Genomic DNA, 19,610 nt, shown 5'->3' with positions numbered 1-19,610 from the left:
TTTCCGCTCTCACCAAATTATTTGCTGTCGTTTGTAGTGTAAAAGGGGCACGTGCTAGCGGCCTTGATACTCCGTTCGATTCGATTCTGAGGATAATGGAGGGAGCGCATGGTCTTTCAGAACTTAAGCCCGGGACCATTTGTTGTATGTCAGGCCTGTAATACAACTATACGCTAACTTTCTTTCGGAGAAACAGCCTCATCGTTTCAGGATGCTGCTACTGAAAACTGGTTTGGTTTGGTTTATGGGTTCTAAAGTCGCAAAGCGACTGAGGCTATCAGGGACGCCGTAGTGAAGGGCTCCGGAAATTTCGACCACCTGCAGTTCTTTAACGTGCACTGACACCTACAGTACACGGGCCTCTGTAACCACCGCGGCCGAGATCGAACCCGCGTCTTTCGGGTCAGCAGCCGAGCGCCATAACAACTGAGGCATCACGGTGGCCTACTGAAAACTGATGGTCTGGAGGAATGATGAATAGCTGCTATATAGCTATCGCAGGGTTCCTTCTCCGAGGAGAATGGCAACGAATTAAGAAAGTTCTAGCGGAAACTTTGCGGCATCTCCGACTAAAACTAAAATTGTTTTTAACCGGCTTTAACAGATTACATGATCGATTCGATATTAGGTACACATAAAATGTTTTCAGACATGCGTTTCTGCATCTCGTAGTGGAACTGTTCTGTGTTGCCTAAATATAAAAAAAAACATAATAATGGAACAGGAGCACCAGTGACTCTAATTTAGTGCTCTTGCAAACGTGCTCTTCTTCTAGAGCTTCGGCCCTGTAAATGTAATAATAAGCAGGCGTGGCTGTTGACATAAATATGGATAGTTGTTAATGTCACTGTGTATCATGCCTGAGGAACAGTTTGATCTAAGTTGTATTCCTCGTGTATTATGAGCTCCTTTTCAGACTGCCGATGACATTCATGATGAGGAAGGACCTCACGAAAACTGGAGGAAGCTGACGTTCTCTTTCTATCGGGTCGATAGCGCCAACAAATGGGTGACAGACCTACAGGCCTTCGATGTCACCGAATGCATGGATGAAGACATAGACCCGATGCAGTTCGAGTTGAAGTGTAAGGACGATATATCGCTGCTTGGGTTAACGGCGTCCATGGAGAGTTTTTGTTTTTAGCTTTTGAACAGCTTCAGAATGTCCGACACTAGCCCGGCGTCGAAGGAGGTTCTAATGAGCTCTTTTGCAGTCTCATTAAGTAAAGAAATTCGTATGCAACAATAATGCTAATTTTCTGTCATAGCCTATTTCACTCTGGGACGTTGAACTCAATATACTGCTGTTGCAAAAATGGGTGAGTGTAGTTTGGTAGTGTTCGTTTCATTTTTATTTTGTCATAAATAAGCAAGTTCACCTAAAAGGGCGAATACTTTCCAAAACAACATATCGACACCATCGGATCACCTTATAAAGGTGAAAAAGCCTCACCGATGAATACAGAGATTAGCAGCTTTTTGCATGCAAACAACATGAGTAGCGAGAAGGTATAGGTTAGCGTGGTAACTCGAAGGATATTTTTAGTGAGCGTATTTTAACAAATGTTACTCAGCGGCACTCAACTGACATCCGCATCAAGCTTTTCCAACAGCGGGCGTTATCCGACTGAGTTTCGTGCGCCTGTTTTTAGTGAATGAAAGTACTTGCAGCTACTCATGCTCAGGATACCATGAGTGATGAGCCCCAGCTTGTTCGCAAGCTGGTAAACACATTGATGACGTCATGCATGACTGCCACTGCCACAGATGGAGCCCAACCAGCTGCAGTAGCCTATGGACGACTGGGAGCTTCGCGGCTGAGAGGAAGGCTACTCTTCGCCGCAGTGTGGGTTAAAGGTGCACTGAAGAGGAATCTGAACTCGTCCTTTTGCCGCGGGAACTTCATCTACACGTTCCGAGCATCCTTAGAAACTTCGATTCATTACGCTGTGTGGCCGATTTCCCTAATTAAATCGAATTAACGTCCGGCTCCCGCCTTTATTTTTTGAATTCTCCCCGTACGGTGGGCGGAGTTGACCAACGCGGGGAGTGCCTTTCAGCCAGCTCCGTGGAGGCTTGCCGCTCTGCCATCGACGGAGTAATACGTAGTAATCCGTAGTAGCAAATAGGCCGCGCGTATTTTTATTTCTGCGGGCTTATTTTTCGGCTATACTATCTGCGAATGAAACTACTTATTCACGGAAACCTAAAAAAACAAAATAAAGCGAAAGCAAAGCCTCTACGGAGCTGGCTGAAAGGCACCGCACGAGTTGGTCCACTCCGCCCAACGGACGAGGGAGAATTAAAAAAAAAGGCGGGAGCCGGACGTTATTTCGATTTAATTGGGGAAATCGGCCACACAGGGCAATAAGTCGAAGTTTCTATGAATGCTCGGAACGTGTAGATGGAGTTCCCGCGGCAAAAAGACGAGTTCAGATTCCTCTTCACTGCACCTTCAAGGCCTCGAATTCAAATTCGGTTGCCCCAATTTGGCCTCCGCCGCCAAAAGTAGAGTGGTCATGCCACCGAGCCGGCAGCGCTGTACATATGTACTGTAAAACAGTTGCCTATATTTCAATACACCAGCGTTGAGGGTGCCGTTCAGCGGAAAACACAAAGTCGGCGTTGGCGTGTCGAGAAAATCGAGATTGGTGGAGATGATCATGACGTCATAACCAAATGACCTCGTGCAAGTAGTTCAAACATCCCACAACGATTGAAAGAACATGGTCGCGTAGGGACACGAAACACAGCCCCAAGGGTCGGTCGTGACCTGAGCGCGCTGTTCCTCGACCACTGAGGAAAGTTCGTTCGATTTAGTTAAAGGAAGGTCTTGCGTGTTTTGTAAAAAAATGAGAATAAATATAAGATAATATAAAAAATTGAATAGTATGAAGAATAGCGTCCGTATCTCCGAAATGATATGCAAAGAAGACTCCAGGCTGCTGAAGAAATCCATTAATATGCTATCGCGCATACCCCCTTTTTATTACCTAGAGCTTCTGAACCGCGCCTAATGGGAGTTTTCTAATGTATTTCAGACTGCTTTATTCTTGCCTTGCAGATCCAGAAGCTAAGTACGAAGACGTAGTGAATATCACCATCGAGCCGCTATTTTTGGCGATGTGCAAACATCACATAGTGCAGAGTTTGAAGAGCAAGATTGGAGTTCTTAGGGTTGGAAGGATTCGAGCTGTAAGTTTTTTCGTATACATTATTAAATTGGTACGAAGCAGATGGTATGATCTGCTTACCAAATCATCGAACTAAAGAAATAATGAATGCAATTATCTTTTTTTGTGCTCGTAGGTGTTTGACGAAGAAAAAAAGCTGCACATTCAGTTTGTGTTACTCGGCAAGTTTCCAAATATTAAGGGTGAGCCCACACTGGAGGAGATGCAAGGGTCGCTTGAGAAAGACGTAGACGCTGGAGCGTTGAAAATCGCTATGACGGCTCCTGGAAAACAGGTAAGGAAACTCGCCCATGTTCTGGGTAGTGACCCCTTTTCTCCCGGGCGTGTCTTTGACGGAAACCGAAGGAACTCTCTGCTTTGGTCTCTTCGCTCATGCAGCGTCAGTGTCAAATTCTTTAAGGTTGCAGCGGACTAGATCGTAGTTGAGACCCTATGCTGCAGTTGAGATCGCAGTTGAGACCGCAGTTGAGACCGCAGTTGAAACCCCGCTTTGCTATTGGCACTCCAGCCCTCCTTCACTTTCAACAGCTGGCGAAGATTCCGAAATACTAGTGCAGACTCGCTGCACAACACTGTGGAAAAATGCGCTACGCGCGTAATGGCATGGAGAGATTAGAAACGGACCTTTCGCGTTAATTCAAACCTTCACTTTGGTGCTGCTTGAGGTTAGCACCGCAACACAGTTAGGTCTAATGCAACTTGCACACAAGCCTATCTGTTCTCACTGGCTCCGGGTTGGGACTTCTATTTTCGTATCCTTTTCTGTACCATATACTATTTTTTCTTACTGTCTGTCGTCCGTCCGTCCGTCCGTCCGTCCGTCCGTCTCTCTGCGGGTTGAGACTTCTATTTTCGTATCATTTTCTGTACCATACACTATTTTTTCTTACTGCCTGCCCGCCTGCCCGCCTGCCCACCTGCCCGCCTGCCCGCCTGCCCGCCTGCCCGCCTGCCCGCCTGCCCGCCTGCCCGCCTGCCCGCCTGCCCGCCTGCCCGCCTGCCCGCCTGCCCGCCTGCCCGCCTGCCGGCCTGCCGGCCTGCCGGCCTGCCGGCCTGTCCGCCTGCCGGCCTGTCCGTCCGTCCGTCCGTCCGTCCGTCCGTCCGTCCGTCCGCGCGTTTCTGCGTCTGTCTGCCTATCGGCCAGGTTACCTCTCTGGGTATTCAAGTTCCTTCCTACGTTCGCAGTCTTACAGGGAGTCCAGCGTTGTATAGCATAGAAATTCGATTGAATCAAAATGTCCTTGTGATATTCGTATTTTGCGGTAATTGAAGCGGCTCTACGTTCCCCTTATCACTGCGTTCGCCCTTTGACATGGCAAGGATCATAGTCGAAATAAGGCAGTCGTTCTCTCATACCAAACCAGACGGTTTAAAAAAATTGGCGGAAGCTTAGCTTTGGTTAAGCCTGGTAGGTTGCGAAAGCAGGTGTTTTGTACTGCATATGCAGCGCCTCTAGTGGGAAGAGCGCGCCGTGCCGTGGCAAGCGGCCGCCGTTACCCGACGAGTCGAGTGCTGTTGCCCGTCTCTCGCTCCTGGTATGACGTCACGCTATGACGTCATTAGGCATGGTATGACGTCAGGGGTCATTTTGAATGTCACGCATGGCTACCGACCGCCGCCGCGCGACGACTCGACTTGGTAGCCCATCTCTCACCCTGGTATGACTTCAGAGGTCATTCTAAAGGTCAAACATGGCTACCGGCCGCCGGTACGCGAAAGGTCGTTCATGAGCGTAGTATTGCTTTCGCAATAAAACAAAACGTTTCCTCTTCTCCAGGAGAATATTGAGTTCACGGCCGTGCCACATTCGCTGCGGAGCGCCGACGAAGACTTCTTGCCCAGCAACGAACCAGCCCGACGGCCCGCTTCCGTCACGCTGTTCCGTTCTGGACAGCCCGGCTGGTCTGTCCACAACGTGACCTTGGACTACCCGCTGCCTGCCCTCCTATACAGATCTCAGGCGCACCACGAGGCCAGCGTGGTCTCGAAGAATGAAACCGCCGGCCACTCAAAAACTGTGCACACGGTTATATTCGTGGGTGCGGCGGCTGGACTGTTCGCTATCGGTGCCATGGTCGGTGTTGTGTCGCTCCGTCTCCAGCGCATTGTAAAGTAGGTGTGAAAAAAAAGAAAAAAAGAAGATTCTTTACAAACTTCTCTAGTCTATCTCGTGCCTTGTATAAAAGAACGAAGAAATTTTCAATTGACAGGTGTGCGTGTAGTTTGACTGTGAAAGAGCGGGCCTCAAGACCTTGCTATGACTTCATGTGACCTTGCTTTAAAAATATCTGGCAAATCGGGCAATTATAGTGGAGCTCCATTTAATTCTCAATATTCCATTTTGTTTTCTCTAAGACGGTAAAACAATCGAAATCATAAAAGCAAGTAGAGAAGACGTGATATATATTTCATGTTTTGTCTCTTCTGTTATTATCACGTGCATTACGCTGAGGTCCATTCAGGCGCAAGATAAGAACATCCGTGCGACGCGTCATACATATACCTGCATGAATGTCAAGGGCGAGACGCGAGAGAACACAGGCATGACGAGGGCGTCATATGCAACTCGTACTATTAACAATAGAAAATTCGATATATTATTCGCTGGTGAGGCTGCGCTCGGTTTGGGACCTACATGCGGGAATGCGGCTGGCGGACAGGTTGGCTGTAAGCGCATGTGACACATCCCATTACATGAATTTTTGTGTTTGACCCTTTAGAGAAGCACAAGGCTGACATTACTGTCGCCTTGTCGGACAGGTCGCTGAACGGTTCCGTAAACCAGAGGCCCAGAAGGAACCTTCCCACCGTTGTCGACGAAACACTCTGCAACAGAGCCTGTTTTTGTTGCTTTCCATACGTCGAATAGCGCGTACTTTTGGTTCACGTGTAAACCTTTACCTCAAGGTATCGCCTCAGTCCACCTACCATCATAGGTACCTTCACTTTGAGGCAATGATTCTTCGATCGTGCGGGCGCAAGACTCATTGCTGTAAAGGTAAGGTGCTTTAGTAACTTCGAAAGGGCTCCGTAAGCTTAGATATGAGCCTGAACCGAGCTACAGTCATTGCCAATCAACGCTTCCCACTAAAGTTTCTAGTTGTTTCGATCAGCACCAGACAATGAATAAGGAAGAAGGAACTAGTAACTCGGAGGCCCTTTTCTGAACTGATCAATTGCCTTTACCCAATCGGCTGGATCGAGTGACAGCAAGCTCGGATAAACTTTATCCTAACGTTTCTGTGAACCGGGCCAAGCGTGGTTTCAACGCTGTGTGCCCTTGAATGTCGGTCTCCTGGAGAGTTCAAGCGAGCAAGCACACCTGGCACTTGCAAACGCCCCGGAGTCTCTGGTATGCTGACTACCTCAGACATTAAGGCAACAACGATTTTTAATTCAGTGAATTTTCTACTTTCCAGGAAATGGAGTTTTCAGCGTGTTTCAGATAATTTTAAGAGCTCAAATTGTTTCACTTTTTTTTTTCAAATTGAAGACGTTTTCTACCAGCTCCAGCGAAAAAAAAAACGATGTAAAATATAAAACTTGATATTTAAATGAGGGAATATTTGATTACAGCTTAGAGTATCACTTGAAACGAATGTGGTCAAACTCCTCTGTCGCATGAGGTGGCGGGAAGTCCAGCATTCCTCGCTATCCCGATAACGTCATGCAGCGTAACTAATTACCCTCACTTGTATTGCTCAGTTGATATAACTGTACAAGGTCGCTCATTATGAAAGAGAACAGGGGAGCGTGTGGCGGTCACACTAGGTGAAGCTCTACCGCCGAGATCCAGCGAGAAGAGGAGGCAAAGGTGGATGCGCATTCCTGCAGGTGCAGTGTGCACGCGACTGGTACGTATTGACATACTTGGTCCGTGATATGCAAACCGCCCAACATTTTGAAGGGCTGGGCGTGGTTTTAATCGTTTTAATCGTTTTAAAATCCTCCATCGACCACGCCGCACAAAGACGCCACCCCGATAGGCCCACGCCGCATACAATGACAACATCGACCACGACACGAACCGCCTTCAAAACGACGCCGCTACCCAGGAAAGCTTCGGCGACATGCCCTACCCAAGACTTACATACCGGACTAAGCCGTGACCCGACACCGAGGACGACGTGCAACTCCTGAGCCAGGACATCTGACTTAGAAGTGGTTATCAATGGCCGGAAAGTTACCGCTCTAGTCGACACAGAAGCCGATTATTCGGTGATAAATGGGACATTCGCTGTGGAGGTGAGGAAAGTCACGACCGTTTGGGACGGCCCACAAATTCGCACCGCAGGGGGCCACCTCATTATACCATCAGGACGATGCGCAGCGCGAGTGACCCTCAAGGGACATATCTATCCCGCGACTTTCGTAGTGCTACGGCAATGTTCCCGCGAAGTGATCTTGGGCATGAATTTCCTTAATGAGCATCAGGCGATCATCGACCTGCGATCCAAGATGATCGCACTTTCCACGGAGGAGGCCATCCCGTCGATGAGAACTCCGGAACATCACGTCACGTTGCGCTTAGTGTCCTGGAGGAACAAGTGAGTCTCCCACCCAGCTTCATCACCGTAGGCGCTACGGAAGCGAGTGACACTGAAACCATTATCGAGGGGAACATGCAGTTGCTTCTCGACCGAGGAATCGGCATCGCAAGAGGCATCGCACATTTCCGCAAAGGACAAGCCGAAGTACTGCTGACTTCAGCGAAGAATACCGACACGTGAACACAGGAACGACGATTGCATTCTTCGACGAAATATCCGACGTACGAGACTTCACCCTCTCCGACCCATCCGTAGAATATTCGCCTGACGAAGAGAACTCGCCCGCTTTCGACATAAACCCAGCCCTGCCCAGCAACAGACAAGACCAGATCCGCAATCTCCCTCGAAGCTAAAGCCAGTGTTTCTCGTCATCGCCGAAGGTCCGACAAACGCCGATTGCCAAGCATCGCATTATAACCGACCAGCACGCCCGACCTCTCCGCCAGAGCCCCTACCGAGTGTCGCCGCGAGAACTACAAGCCATCCGAGACCAAGTGGAAGAAATGCTGCGCGATGACGTCATCCAGCAACCGAGGAGCCCGTGGGCGCCACCGGTTGCTCAGAAACTTCGATTCTGTGTCGATTACCATAGCTTTAACAACGTGCCGAAGAAAGATGCGTACCCCTTCCCCCGCATTGACGACACACTGGACCGGCTCTGCAACGCGAAGTATTTCTCATCGATGGACCTCAAGTGCGGCCATGGCAAATTAAGGTCGGTGAAAGAGAACGGGAGAAGACTATATCCATCACTGCGTATGACCTTTTCGAGTTCAAGGTGATACCATTTGGTCTCTGTTCCACACCAGCGACGTTTCAGCGAGTAATTAATATTGTGCTGGCAGGCCTGCAGTGGCAAATTTGTCTGGTATATTTAGATGACGTCGTTGTCGTCGCCTCAAACTTTGAGGAGCACTTAAATAGGCTTCGAACACTACAAGGCGCAATGAAGTCGTCCGGTCTAAGCTTCAAAGCAGAGAAGTGCCATTTTATCTAGGAGGAGCTGATGTTTCTATGACACATTGTTAGCAAAGAGGGAGTGTGCCCAGACCCGCTGAAAACAGCTATCGCAATGTTTTCACCGCCTACCGATAAGAAAGCTGCGCGCAGATCCCTCGGACTGTGCGCGTATTACCGACGATTTGTCAAGAACTTTTCGCGCATCGCTGAGCCCCTCACCCACCCGACAAAGACAGACGTGCCATTTAAGTGGGAATCACGTCAAGCAGGAGCCTTCAAGGAGCTTCAGCGTCGTTTACAGTCCCCACCGATCCTCGCGCACTTTGATGAAAACGCGGAGACTGAAATTCATTCCGACGCAAGCAGCGGGGGCACAGGCGCCGTCTCCATTCAGAAAACCGGCGGAGAAAGTAATCGTATACGCTAGGTGTTCCCTGTCTGTGGCCGAGGCTAATTATTCTACAATTGAGAAGGAGTGCTCTGCCATCATCTGGGCTACGTCGACATTCCGCCCTTACCTGTACGGACGACCATTCAGGATTGTCAGCGATCACCACGCACTCTGCTGGCTTGCCAGTTGTAGGACCCCTCCAGCCGCCTCGCTCGATGGAGCCTGCCCCTCCAGGAGTTTGACGTCACCGTCGTTTACAAGTCTGGACGTAAGCACTCCGACTCCAACTGCCTGCCACGAGCCTGTGTAGATGCACCGCCGCTGGACGACAATGAGGACGCCTTCCTGGGACCCATCAGCCCCAGCTCTTTTGCACAACGGCAACGCTAGGACCCCGGCCCGCCTCATCGAGTACTTTGAAGACAAGGTTACTTCTGAGAATGTTTTTGTAGGCTAGTTGGTGCATACTGAAAGGGGTTTACAGCGCAGACATATAGACATGGGAAGAAATGAAGTAAGAGAACAGAGCGCTGTCACTGTCACTTCGAAGTGTCATTGTCACTTCGTCCATTGCAGGGAGGCCACGGCCACGTTAGACGCCCCGCTGTCCAACATCACCGAAGAGGATAATATCGAAGACTGCCGAGCAAGCTTTTAATGCGAAATCATTTCTACGGTATGTCGGCGGGGTCGTGTCCCCAAAACGTGTCCGCAAAATCTGCCCGCAAAACGTGTCGGCAACAGTTTTGACGTTCTCAGAAGAGGTAGCATCAACAAGTGGGTGCAATCGAAAGAGGATGATGTGAGGATGCTGCGCAAAAAAATATGTCTTTAGGATGATTAGTTAATTAATTAAAGCCAAAAACGTAAAAAATTGTCAAAATAGCGCAGACATCAATATAGTGACTGGACGTCAAAACAGCCGTGGACGGCAAAATAGTGCAAAAATAGGCAAAGCAATGAAAATAAAGTTTGAAATGAATTGAAATGTGTTTGATGAGTGATAAATAATTGAACTAAAAAGTTGCATTGACATAGATTAATTAGTGGATGAATTATCAGCAAGAACCATTGGATGGTTGGGAAAGCAACCACGGAACCAAATAAAAAAAACAAACATATGCTTGAGATAGAAGAAGGTATAATCAGAGTAAATAAATCGATCTTTCGTTAAAGCATAAGATAATTACTCTAATTCAGTAGTCAAATTAACAAACAAACAGACAATGATAAAGAGAGGTAAAGAGGCGACGAGTGCCGAAGAGGAGCCAATGCTTCGCTCTCTCCCAATGTGGGTCACCGCAGTGGTCTCTAATTTTTGCTTTCGTCGCCGTCGAGTCATTCTTTTCTGGGTCCAGGTCAGCGCAATGGACAGTTTGCTTTTCGACGAACTTTTGGCTGCCTTCCTTAGTGCTTCGACTGCCGTCACCACTACATGACATCTACCCAGCACCTCCACCAGTCTTCATGCAGTGGTGACGGACGGCAGTCGTTCCAAAAGGAAACTTTATTGGGCTGACTTGCGCCCAGAATGAACTGAATTACTCTGCGGCCACGAAAGCAACAAGCTTGCTCGGCGGTCGTCAAACAGAATGGCCGCCCCTCTCGGCCACGCTCAATTTAAAGCTGATGGCGAACTTTCCCGATACAGCGTCTAAAGTTACTGCAACATTTTGGAACAATGTAGAATCGGCTCCGCCTGGATGCGATCAATCGAGATAAGCCTGGTCCCGTCTTGCATGCCAAAGAAAGCTATAAAGCTGCATCCCGGCAGCTTATAAGAATTAACAAACACTACAAACATTCGCGCCAATATTAAAGAACGTCATGTAATCGAATTCAATAAGAAGATAAATTGGTAAATTGGTTTTTAACGAAAGGAAATGTCGCAGTATCTGTCTCTCATATCTCGGCGGACACCTGAAACGCGCTGTAAGGGAAGGGAGGAAGGTGGGAGTGAAAGAAGAAAGAGATACCGTAGTGGAGGTCTCCGGAATAATTTCGACCACCTGGGGGCCTTTAGCGTGCACTGACTTCGCACAGCACACGGGCGCCTCCTGCGTTTGGATTCCATCGAAAAGCGGCCCAACGCAACATTCCTCACAGTACGCGTTTGAAAAGACAGGGTATAAATTATTTTATCCTTATGTTGTGCAATTTTCTAGCTCTCAACGAAGAGAGGGAGTCAACACAATTCCGGCCACTTCTGCAAGGTGATGAGGTGTGATATTGATGCGAAATTGGACACGCCCCGTCGAAGGTCGGCAGTGGAGCGTCTTCTGGTACGAGATGTTCAGGAAACGCACCCTTGTCGAGGATTCTTTCCGCGGCACGCGCTTTGCTTTTTGGGAGAAAAGAACGAAAAAAAGGGTTCTGTTACGAAAGTCAAGCCGCCTGTAGATTATTTCGACTCTCCACGCCATTTGAACCGAGGAATCTTGTGCGTTTATAGCGGTTTCAAATCTGATCGGTTTAACTAGTTGAAAATTTAACTTGCTTCAATTTAAAACAGTGCGGCTTGTTTTAAAGGCAGTTGTAGCTAATGCGTGACAGGTTATAGAAATGCCTGTTGTTATAAAAGCGGTCAGTCTTTATTAAAATTTGTGGCCTACTTGTTGAAATACAGCAGGATGTGGAGTGTCTTGTGACGACACCTTTACTGCGCGTTAAAGCGCCGTATGAGCTGTACGGCGATGCTCTTCTCCAGGGCCGTCTAGCACTTCCCAGATATATCTAGGTCTCTGTCTACGTGACTGGAAGTAAAATAACCTGCGTATTAGTCTTAGCTCACGGCACTCAGCAAGTTTTCAGTTCAGAACTTGTACCGAACTTTGGAAGGAAAGTTCGAATCTATTTCGGGCTGAGTGCTACAGAAGGTTGCGGAAGATCGGAGTAGAAATTGATAGATTTGGAGAGCAGGAGTCTCCAGGCGAACTTCGCGGGTTTCAGGTGTTAAGGCCAGTATTCGTTCGACGTTTTTTTCCGAAGAAGTTTGCGCGGCAGAAAACGTCGCGGTGGCGGGACGCAAGGCTGGAGGCACTCGGAACGAAGAAGCACCGGCGCGGCACGGCGTATCCCTAGACGCGAAAGCAAATGTGATCGACAAGTGGCAAATACCACTGAGCGAGGGGGTCTGTGAGAGCAGCGACGCTGACCATTCTGTTAAAATCACGAAAAAGTGTTCATTTCGACACCACTGTAGTAATTTTAGCACGCGTACATATTTATCTATAAGGATTTGCGTTCTCGAATGCATAAACTGGCGTACCCTGGGATTCGTGCTCAGCCGCGGATACCAGCGACGCGGGTTTCTTCGAAACTGTTTGCCTCAGAGAGGAAGTACACGCATTCCGATCCAAGGTTAGGTCCTGTTCTCTCAAAATTTATTTATTATTTATTTATTTATTTAACAATACTGTCAACCTTCGTGTGAGGGTCCTTACAGAGAGGGTATAAAAATTTCATAGAAAAACAGCACTATTCAAAAGCATTGATAACATTAGCATGAAACGGTACATCATTCAGTCAAGCATCAAATGGCACTTTCAAGCAGATGGTTATCCAGAGATCGTTCGAATTCATGCACATCACTCTGTTCCACAACACTCATTGGCAAATCATTCCACATTTCAACTGCATGAGGGAAGAAGGAATGTTTGAAAGTTTCACCACGGGCGTTGGAAAGCTGAATTATTCGACCATGATTTGTTCTAGAACTGCGTTTGCCTGGTGCTTGTATGTATGTTTCCTTCTGAATATATGACTGTCCTTGGAGCATCTGGAACAATAGCTTCAGCCGATTTTTTTGTCGTCGTGTTGTCGTCGTGTTTGTCGTGCTTGATGAAGCGTTTCTTTTCACGATAATAACATTTTCCTGCCAACCTTTACAAACCAAGTTTTAGATAGTCTATAGAGTGTCTATAGACTTCTGTCTATAAAGTCTATAGACTGTCTATAGACAAAAGTCTACAGGAAATAGAAATGCCATAGACAGTCTATAGACAATCTATAGATTTATGGCCAAACACTTTTAGTAGACTTTTGTCTATAGACAGTCTATGGACTATGAATAGACAAAAAGCAATATCTATAGGAAGCCAAAAGAGTCAATAAGAAGTCTATAGACTGTCTATAGACCATTTTTATGCGGGAAAATCACTGCAGTTTGTCTATTCTAGTTCACTATAAGTTCGTCGCTCACGGCGGCCATGTTGGCCGCGGCAGGCGTAAGCAGTCAAACCGGAAAAGCGGGCTTTCTGCGCTGCTATTGGCTGCTCCAGGCGCCGCTCCCGGTCTCATCGGACGCCGCGCGTCGAATATCTGGCGGGCTCAGATTGGCGGCGATGGGCGTTTTTCTCGATGCTGAGCGTCGAGTGCGCGCCGTCAGGTGAAAATCGCCTACCTTGCACCGTGAAAACGCTTCATCTATCCCGGCCTTTACACGCCGAGATAAATTCGCCGATACCACAATGACCTCCGATAATAGCAAGTTGTGCAACTTCGTTGCCTATCGGTTGCAACAACGCTATCGTGCTTCCCACGAAAATTTCTGATACGCTCGGTCATCTGCCGTCCCGACACGTAATAAGGGGAGGGCTGATTACACGGGTCGTCTTTTAGATCAAAATACCTATTGAGGTGCACTTTATGAGACACGCAAGAAAGAGGAACAAGCTTGTGTGTATTCAAGTGAAATACGCTCGAAATGAGGCATTAAAAAACTTAAGTTAAGCAGCTGCTTGGAGCACACTTTAGTTAATGATAGTTTGGTATGGGCTGACCATTTATTCACCCTGAAACATTAAGCCCCACGAAAATCGAGGACGGCGACGGAAAATAGAGGCGACAGGACAAGCCACTGATCGTCGATTCGTCACTCCACGAAGGGTCGGGCTTCGTCATCGGAGTAACCAGAGTCAAGAAAGCAGCCCTCTTATGTCTTGGGGGACTTCTTGATTGGTTTGGTTTGGTTTATTGGGGTTTAACGTCCTAAAGCAGCCCAGGCTATGAGGGACGCCGTAGTGAAGGGCTCTGGGAATTTCGACCACCTGGGGTTCTTTAACGTGCACTGACATCGCACAATACACGGGCCTCTAGAATTTCGCACCCATCGAAATTCAGCCGCCGCGGTCGGGATCGAACCCTCGTCTTTCGGGCCAGCAGTCGAGCGCCGTAACCACTGAGCCACCGCGGCGGGGGCTGAAGACTTCTTGAAGCTTGCTTAGATATTTGTGCAAAGTTGAAGACTGAAAAAAGCAAATAAATCAGGAATGTTTAAAGGAATGTGGCTTCAATCCGGGTCGTAGAAGGTGAAGGCCACACCGTTTTGCTGAACAAAAGCGCTCTGCAGTCCACGCTCCTCTGGGCTCATGACGAAAGCGCACTAATAAAGGCACTCCACTAAAAAGTAATGTTTGAATGTTTTAATGCGGTATTGGGAAGCTTTTCGCCCGCATTGTGTCTGATGCCTGCGGTTCTTGCGGGCTTGTCGTGTATCTGCGTAGCTATGCGGAACTTTCGTTCTGCAAAATGAAACAATAGGCTGCCCCCACTTACCATTCCAGGACAGTGGAGACTGAGTGGGGATATCAGAACTGCCGAAGGAAGGTACGACACCGTTGTTTCATTCGCCCGGCAACGACGTTGCACGAGCAGTGTCGACCAGTGGCCATTTCAATATCGGAGTATCGCCTTCAAAGCCCTATATCGCTATATCGCAAGAGTTACGAATAGCTTTGCTTGAAGATTGGCCTTATCTTCCGTTCCCGTAGTCTTATCTTTCTTCCATAGCTTTTGACAGCACATATCCCGATCGTAGCCACGTGGAACCTCGAGTAAAATCTTAATATGACGTTTTTTTTTTCCCAAAAATAGTATTTTGAAGTGATAAAGCACGGATATGGTTGTGGCTCGTAACAATGCGAGTCATTCCCTAGTGAAAAAAAAAAGTACGTTGTTGGGCGAGCTGGTAAGTGCACATTGTGAAGGCATAAGCGTTCGTGCGCGTCTGTTGTGCCTGCTTCGTTCTTTTTGTGCTGGGTTCCTTTATAATAACCTCAGTTTTGTCTGAAAATCTGATGCAATTATCATTCAAATGTCATAAAGATGTTCAACTTTCTTACAAAATCATTCTTACGTCATAAAAATGCTCTACAATATCATTAAAACTGTATAACATTTGTATGACAAAGGCTGTACGGTTTTATTGCGTCTTACGACTTTCTTTTACCGTGGTTTACAGGCGTACTTATTGTCGAGAAGCGGACGACAATCCATATGCGCTTAGCGGATGCTGAGGAGAACTCCATATAATTCTTGTCCTCAGTTACATTCGTATTCGATTTTCTGTAGCTCTTGTGATGCTCCTTCGGCAGAAACAAGAATATTTATTGTGGGTAAATTTGGAGCTCAAAATTCAACATTTTTTTCCTGTCACTCGATTCCTTGTTGTGACGTTTATGAGGACGTCAAGACTTTTATAAACTCCATGGTCACTGCTGGCAAGTGGTCGGAGTTGTAGTTTAGCCTCAGGAATTGACATTCGGAAACAGTATTAATGAGAAAGCTTTTCTTGCCTCACGAGTGACGTGGACAGGATGTCTCACCACGGGCTGTGGACAGCGCGTGTTCTCATGCACTGTCAACCATACAGTAAGAGTGTAATTACGATTTCTAACGATTAATAATAATTGAATGAAAGTTTGAATGACTGAATAAGAAATAAATAAATTCAATAATAAGGTGATAAATTTCGCTAATTACTCTGGCTAATTCTAGAAATTGACGAATTACTAAAAGTTCCTGTAAAATTTAGGAAAACACTTGGCCTCATCCGCAGGATAGCCAATCGCTCTGGAGGTGCCCGTTCAGATACAGCTCGTCGACTTGTTCGTACTGTCTTTCAGCCTCGGCTCCTATACCAGGCTCAGTTCCAACAACTTACTAAACGACAGTGGTCCACACTTGAAACACTCAACCACGAAGCCATGCGAGTCATTACTGGCCTACCTCGAGCAACTCCTATTTGTCTGTTGCAGGAGTATGCGCAGCTCAACACACTAGAAGATTTAATTACCCAGAGACAAACAAATAGAGCGCGGAAAGTTTCTCTTCGTCCGATGTTCGCACCTCAACAACCTCCATGAGACTACTGTCACATCACATCAAACAAGCCTGCCCGTCATAAGAAGTCGGAGCTCTTCTCACCGCCGTTACCACAAGGTTTTTCTACGCAACATGACAGGTGTACTCTTTACACAGAGGTCGCCATAACCCCAACAGGAGGATCAACTGCTTTTATAAGCCCGACACACCCTCAACTCTATGGCCGACAAACCTACTCTACTGACACTTCATCATTTCTTTCTTTAGAGCTGCAAACAATATTAAATGCCATAGCAGCTTTACCTGACGACCCTCCTTATAACCAGGTGCACCTATGTACCCATTCCCAAGAAGCCGTGAAGCATCTAAAGAAAGTCCGCGGTACCCTTCGGGTTTCCCAGGCCATACATGCTGCTTGTAAATCTTACCCGGTGCCTATACGCATTCAGTGGGTTCAAGCTCGCACAGATGTCCACAGCATCGCACCTGACATATCTCGTGAGACTGACACTCCACAAACTCCACCTGCCTCTTTGCCACCAGATCCACTTCTGACACATCTAACATCTTCAGCCTCCCTCAGGCAGCGTACACGTGCTCTTATTCCCCCGTGTACCTACCCCCTTCCCCCCAACCTATCACGGGTGGAGGAGGTCTCTCTGAGGCGGCTGCGTGTCGGAGTGGCCCTTACGCCTGCTGTTCGCAACCAGTGGAAAAGTGACAAGATTCCTGCGCCGCAAAAATGCCCTCACTGCGAGGCACCCGCTTCCGACACCAATGTCCCCCACCTACTGTGGACATGTCCCGGAACTTCACTGGTGCGCGCTCGAGTTCTTCAAGAGGCAGGACTGTCTGCAAACAATGACTCTAGTTTGAACGTGTGGGTAACTAAAAACATTTACGCCCGAAGCTTATGTGACTATTTACACGCAACCGGCCTTCATGCATTTCTGTAACTTATTCTACCTTTCGTGACTAACACCACGTCTTATGCCGCGCGGCACACTCAGCGTCACAAATAAATAAATAAATAAATTTAAGAAATAAAAATATCAGTAGAACTAATTCACGAATAATTAACAAAACTTAATGTTTGATGTAATTGGCGAACTAGCTAAATGTTTATTTAATTAAACTAATCGATAACAATTATGTAATAGAACGCAGTAATTAGCTCTTGTTTGATTAATTGAGTTATTAATTATTGTTATTAACTATATAAATAATTTCCATAAATGATTAATAACATTGCTAAGTGACAGAAGACGCAACAGAACTCGAAATGCTTTCGCACTTTTGCATGTAAGGAGACTTAAACTAACTTTTAATTTTTCTACTTTAAAAATAGTTTGCTTGCATAAGTAGCCAGCGGTAGCTACAATTGTATTTCGGTTTTTAACCTTTCCTAGCTTAAAAAAAAGCTCTTTTATAAATGAAAGGTGCCCCTTTGCTATTAGAATACCGGGCTCCACTGACACAGGTCAACTTTAAAGGTTGCACTAAAGAGGAATCTGAACTCGTATTTTTACCGCGGGAACTTAACCAACCGCGGGAACTTAACATCAAGCCTACTTAATAGCCAGCCTAGAAGCCGTCCAAAACCGTGCAGCCCGCTTTATTTCCTCCAACTATGACACCCGCTCTAGCATTACCAAAATAAAATTATCTGCTGACATCGAGCCTCTCGCGCATAGGCGTATAATTGCTCGTTTATCATTATTCCATAAATTGTACTATTGTTTTCCCTCACTTCGACACTCCCTTCTGCTCCCTCCCCTCCGAACATCACGCCGTCTTTTAAACTCCATGAGCATCCTAAGACTTCATGGCTCCTCAAACGCATTTAACAAGTCATTTCTGCCTCTTGCCATTAATGAATGGAATTCACTACTCGAATTAATTGTCACTGAACGCGATGCTCTTAAATTCCGCCAAATGCTGTCATTGCACTTGAAATCCCAATGCGGGTAACTGTTGCCTTTGCGTTTTATTTTTATGTTATGATTGTTTGATCTACTACTGCACCTGTCTGCCTGATTTATAAACGTGTTTTTCTTTTTTTCTCTTCCCCAAGCAACGATTGTTTCAAGGTATACTTTTTCTTCACTGTATACTTTTTTTCACTGTTTTTTTCACTGTTTTACTGTACTTTTTTGTATATGTATTTTTTTTACCTAATAATGTCATTACTTGCTTCGATGTTCGCCCCCCCCCCCCCCCCCCCTTTATAATACCCCGCCAGGGGTCTTTAAGGGCCAATAAATGATGATGATGAACACGTTCCTAGCATTCTTAGCAATTTCTAAATAATATCCTGTGCAGCCAATTTCCCTAATTTAAATCGGATTCAACGTCTCGGCTTCGGCCTTTTTTTGAGCTCACCGCTGACGGTAGGAGTCAGCCAACGCGTGGAGTGGATTTCAGCCAGTCCCGTGTTGGCCAGCCGCTCTGCCATCGGCGGAGTGATACGTAGCGATCGCCGAAAGCAAATAGTACACACGCATTTTTATTTCCGTGGGCCTAATTTCCAGCTATATTGTCTGTAGATGGATCTTATTTATTGACGGAAACCTAAAAAAAAATAAAGGAGAAATTGAAGCTGCCACACCTCTGACTGAAAGGCACTCCACGCATTAGTTGACTTCACCTATCTTGAGCGGCGAGTTCAGAAATAGGTGAGAGCCGGGACGTTTAATCCGATTTAAATTAGGAAAATCGCCCGCACGGGACAATAATTAGAAGTTTGTGAGAATGCTCGGAACGTATAGATCGAGTTCCCGCGGTAAAAATATGAGTTCAGATCCCTCTTTAGTGCACCTTAAACGTGTCCTCAGTTTGTATTTACCAATCAGGAAAAGAACTGTCGGCGCTCTATAGATACTGCCGGACAAAAATCGACCTACGTGCAGCGCCTGCTTGTAAACAATGTGACACACTCTGAGAAGTAGCTAGACATTTGGAATGAAATAAAAATCAAGTATTTTTGAAAGGTAACGAAGACACATTTGGCGGACGCCAACTGAGCATTGACGATCACTTTAGGGTACAGAGTCTCACATCAGGATCACGAATTATCACAAAGAATGACATGTTACTGACACGGTTAATAAGGAAGTATGTACTTTTATAAATACAAATGTGGATGATAAGCGAGTGTTGTTAAGAAAAGATGTGTTATGCCTAATAGTTTGCTGTTTTGCTTGCCAGCCCTACACAATACTGTCCCGTGAACGTAGTGTGTTTCTGACAGCTGCTCTATTCGCTTTTAAGTGCAAATCTGCGCCTCTTACATAGCTGACAGCAAAATATTTTGTTGCTGAGAAGAAAGAAAGAGGTGTTTGGAACGCGGTCACGCTGCTGATTGCAGGTTTTGCACCTGCTTTCTCACGAATTTAGTTTCACGAAACAACA

General features: G+C 46.7%; 1 protein-coding gene across 1 annotated transcript in view; it reads left to right on the top strand.

The window, feature by feature from the left end:
• The window catches only part of LOC149339187 (uncharacterized), a 54,206-nt gene extending 48,886 nt beyond the window's left edge, over positions 1-5,320 (top strand). Inside the window, exons 10-13 of the mRNA XM_089547979.1 lie at positions 917-1,085; positions 3,065-3,195; positions 3,310-3,468; positions 4,972-5,320. Of these exons, the coding sequence (XP_089404105.1) occupies positions 917-1,085; positions 3,065-3,195; positions 3,310-3,468; positions 4,972-5,310 (798 nt within the window). The 3' untranslated portion in view covers positions 5,311-5,320. The remainder of the gene's footprint in view (positions 1-916; positions 1,086-3,064; positions 3,196-3,309; positions 3,469-4,971) is intronic.
• The last annotated feature ends 14,290 nt before the right edge of the window (positions 5,321-19,610 follow it).

The sequence above is a fragment of the Amblyomma mixtum genome, chromosome 6, assembly GCF_055824585.1.
Source record: "Amblyomma mixtum isolate Tamu chromosome 6, ASM5582458v1, whole genome shotgun sequence".
NCBI lineage: Eukaryota > Metazoa > Arthropoda > Arachnida > Ixodida > Ixodidae > Amblyomma > Amblyomma mixtum.
This window is presented reverse-complemented; position numbering and strand designations above follow the sequence as displayed.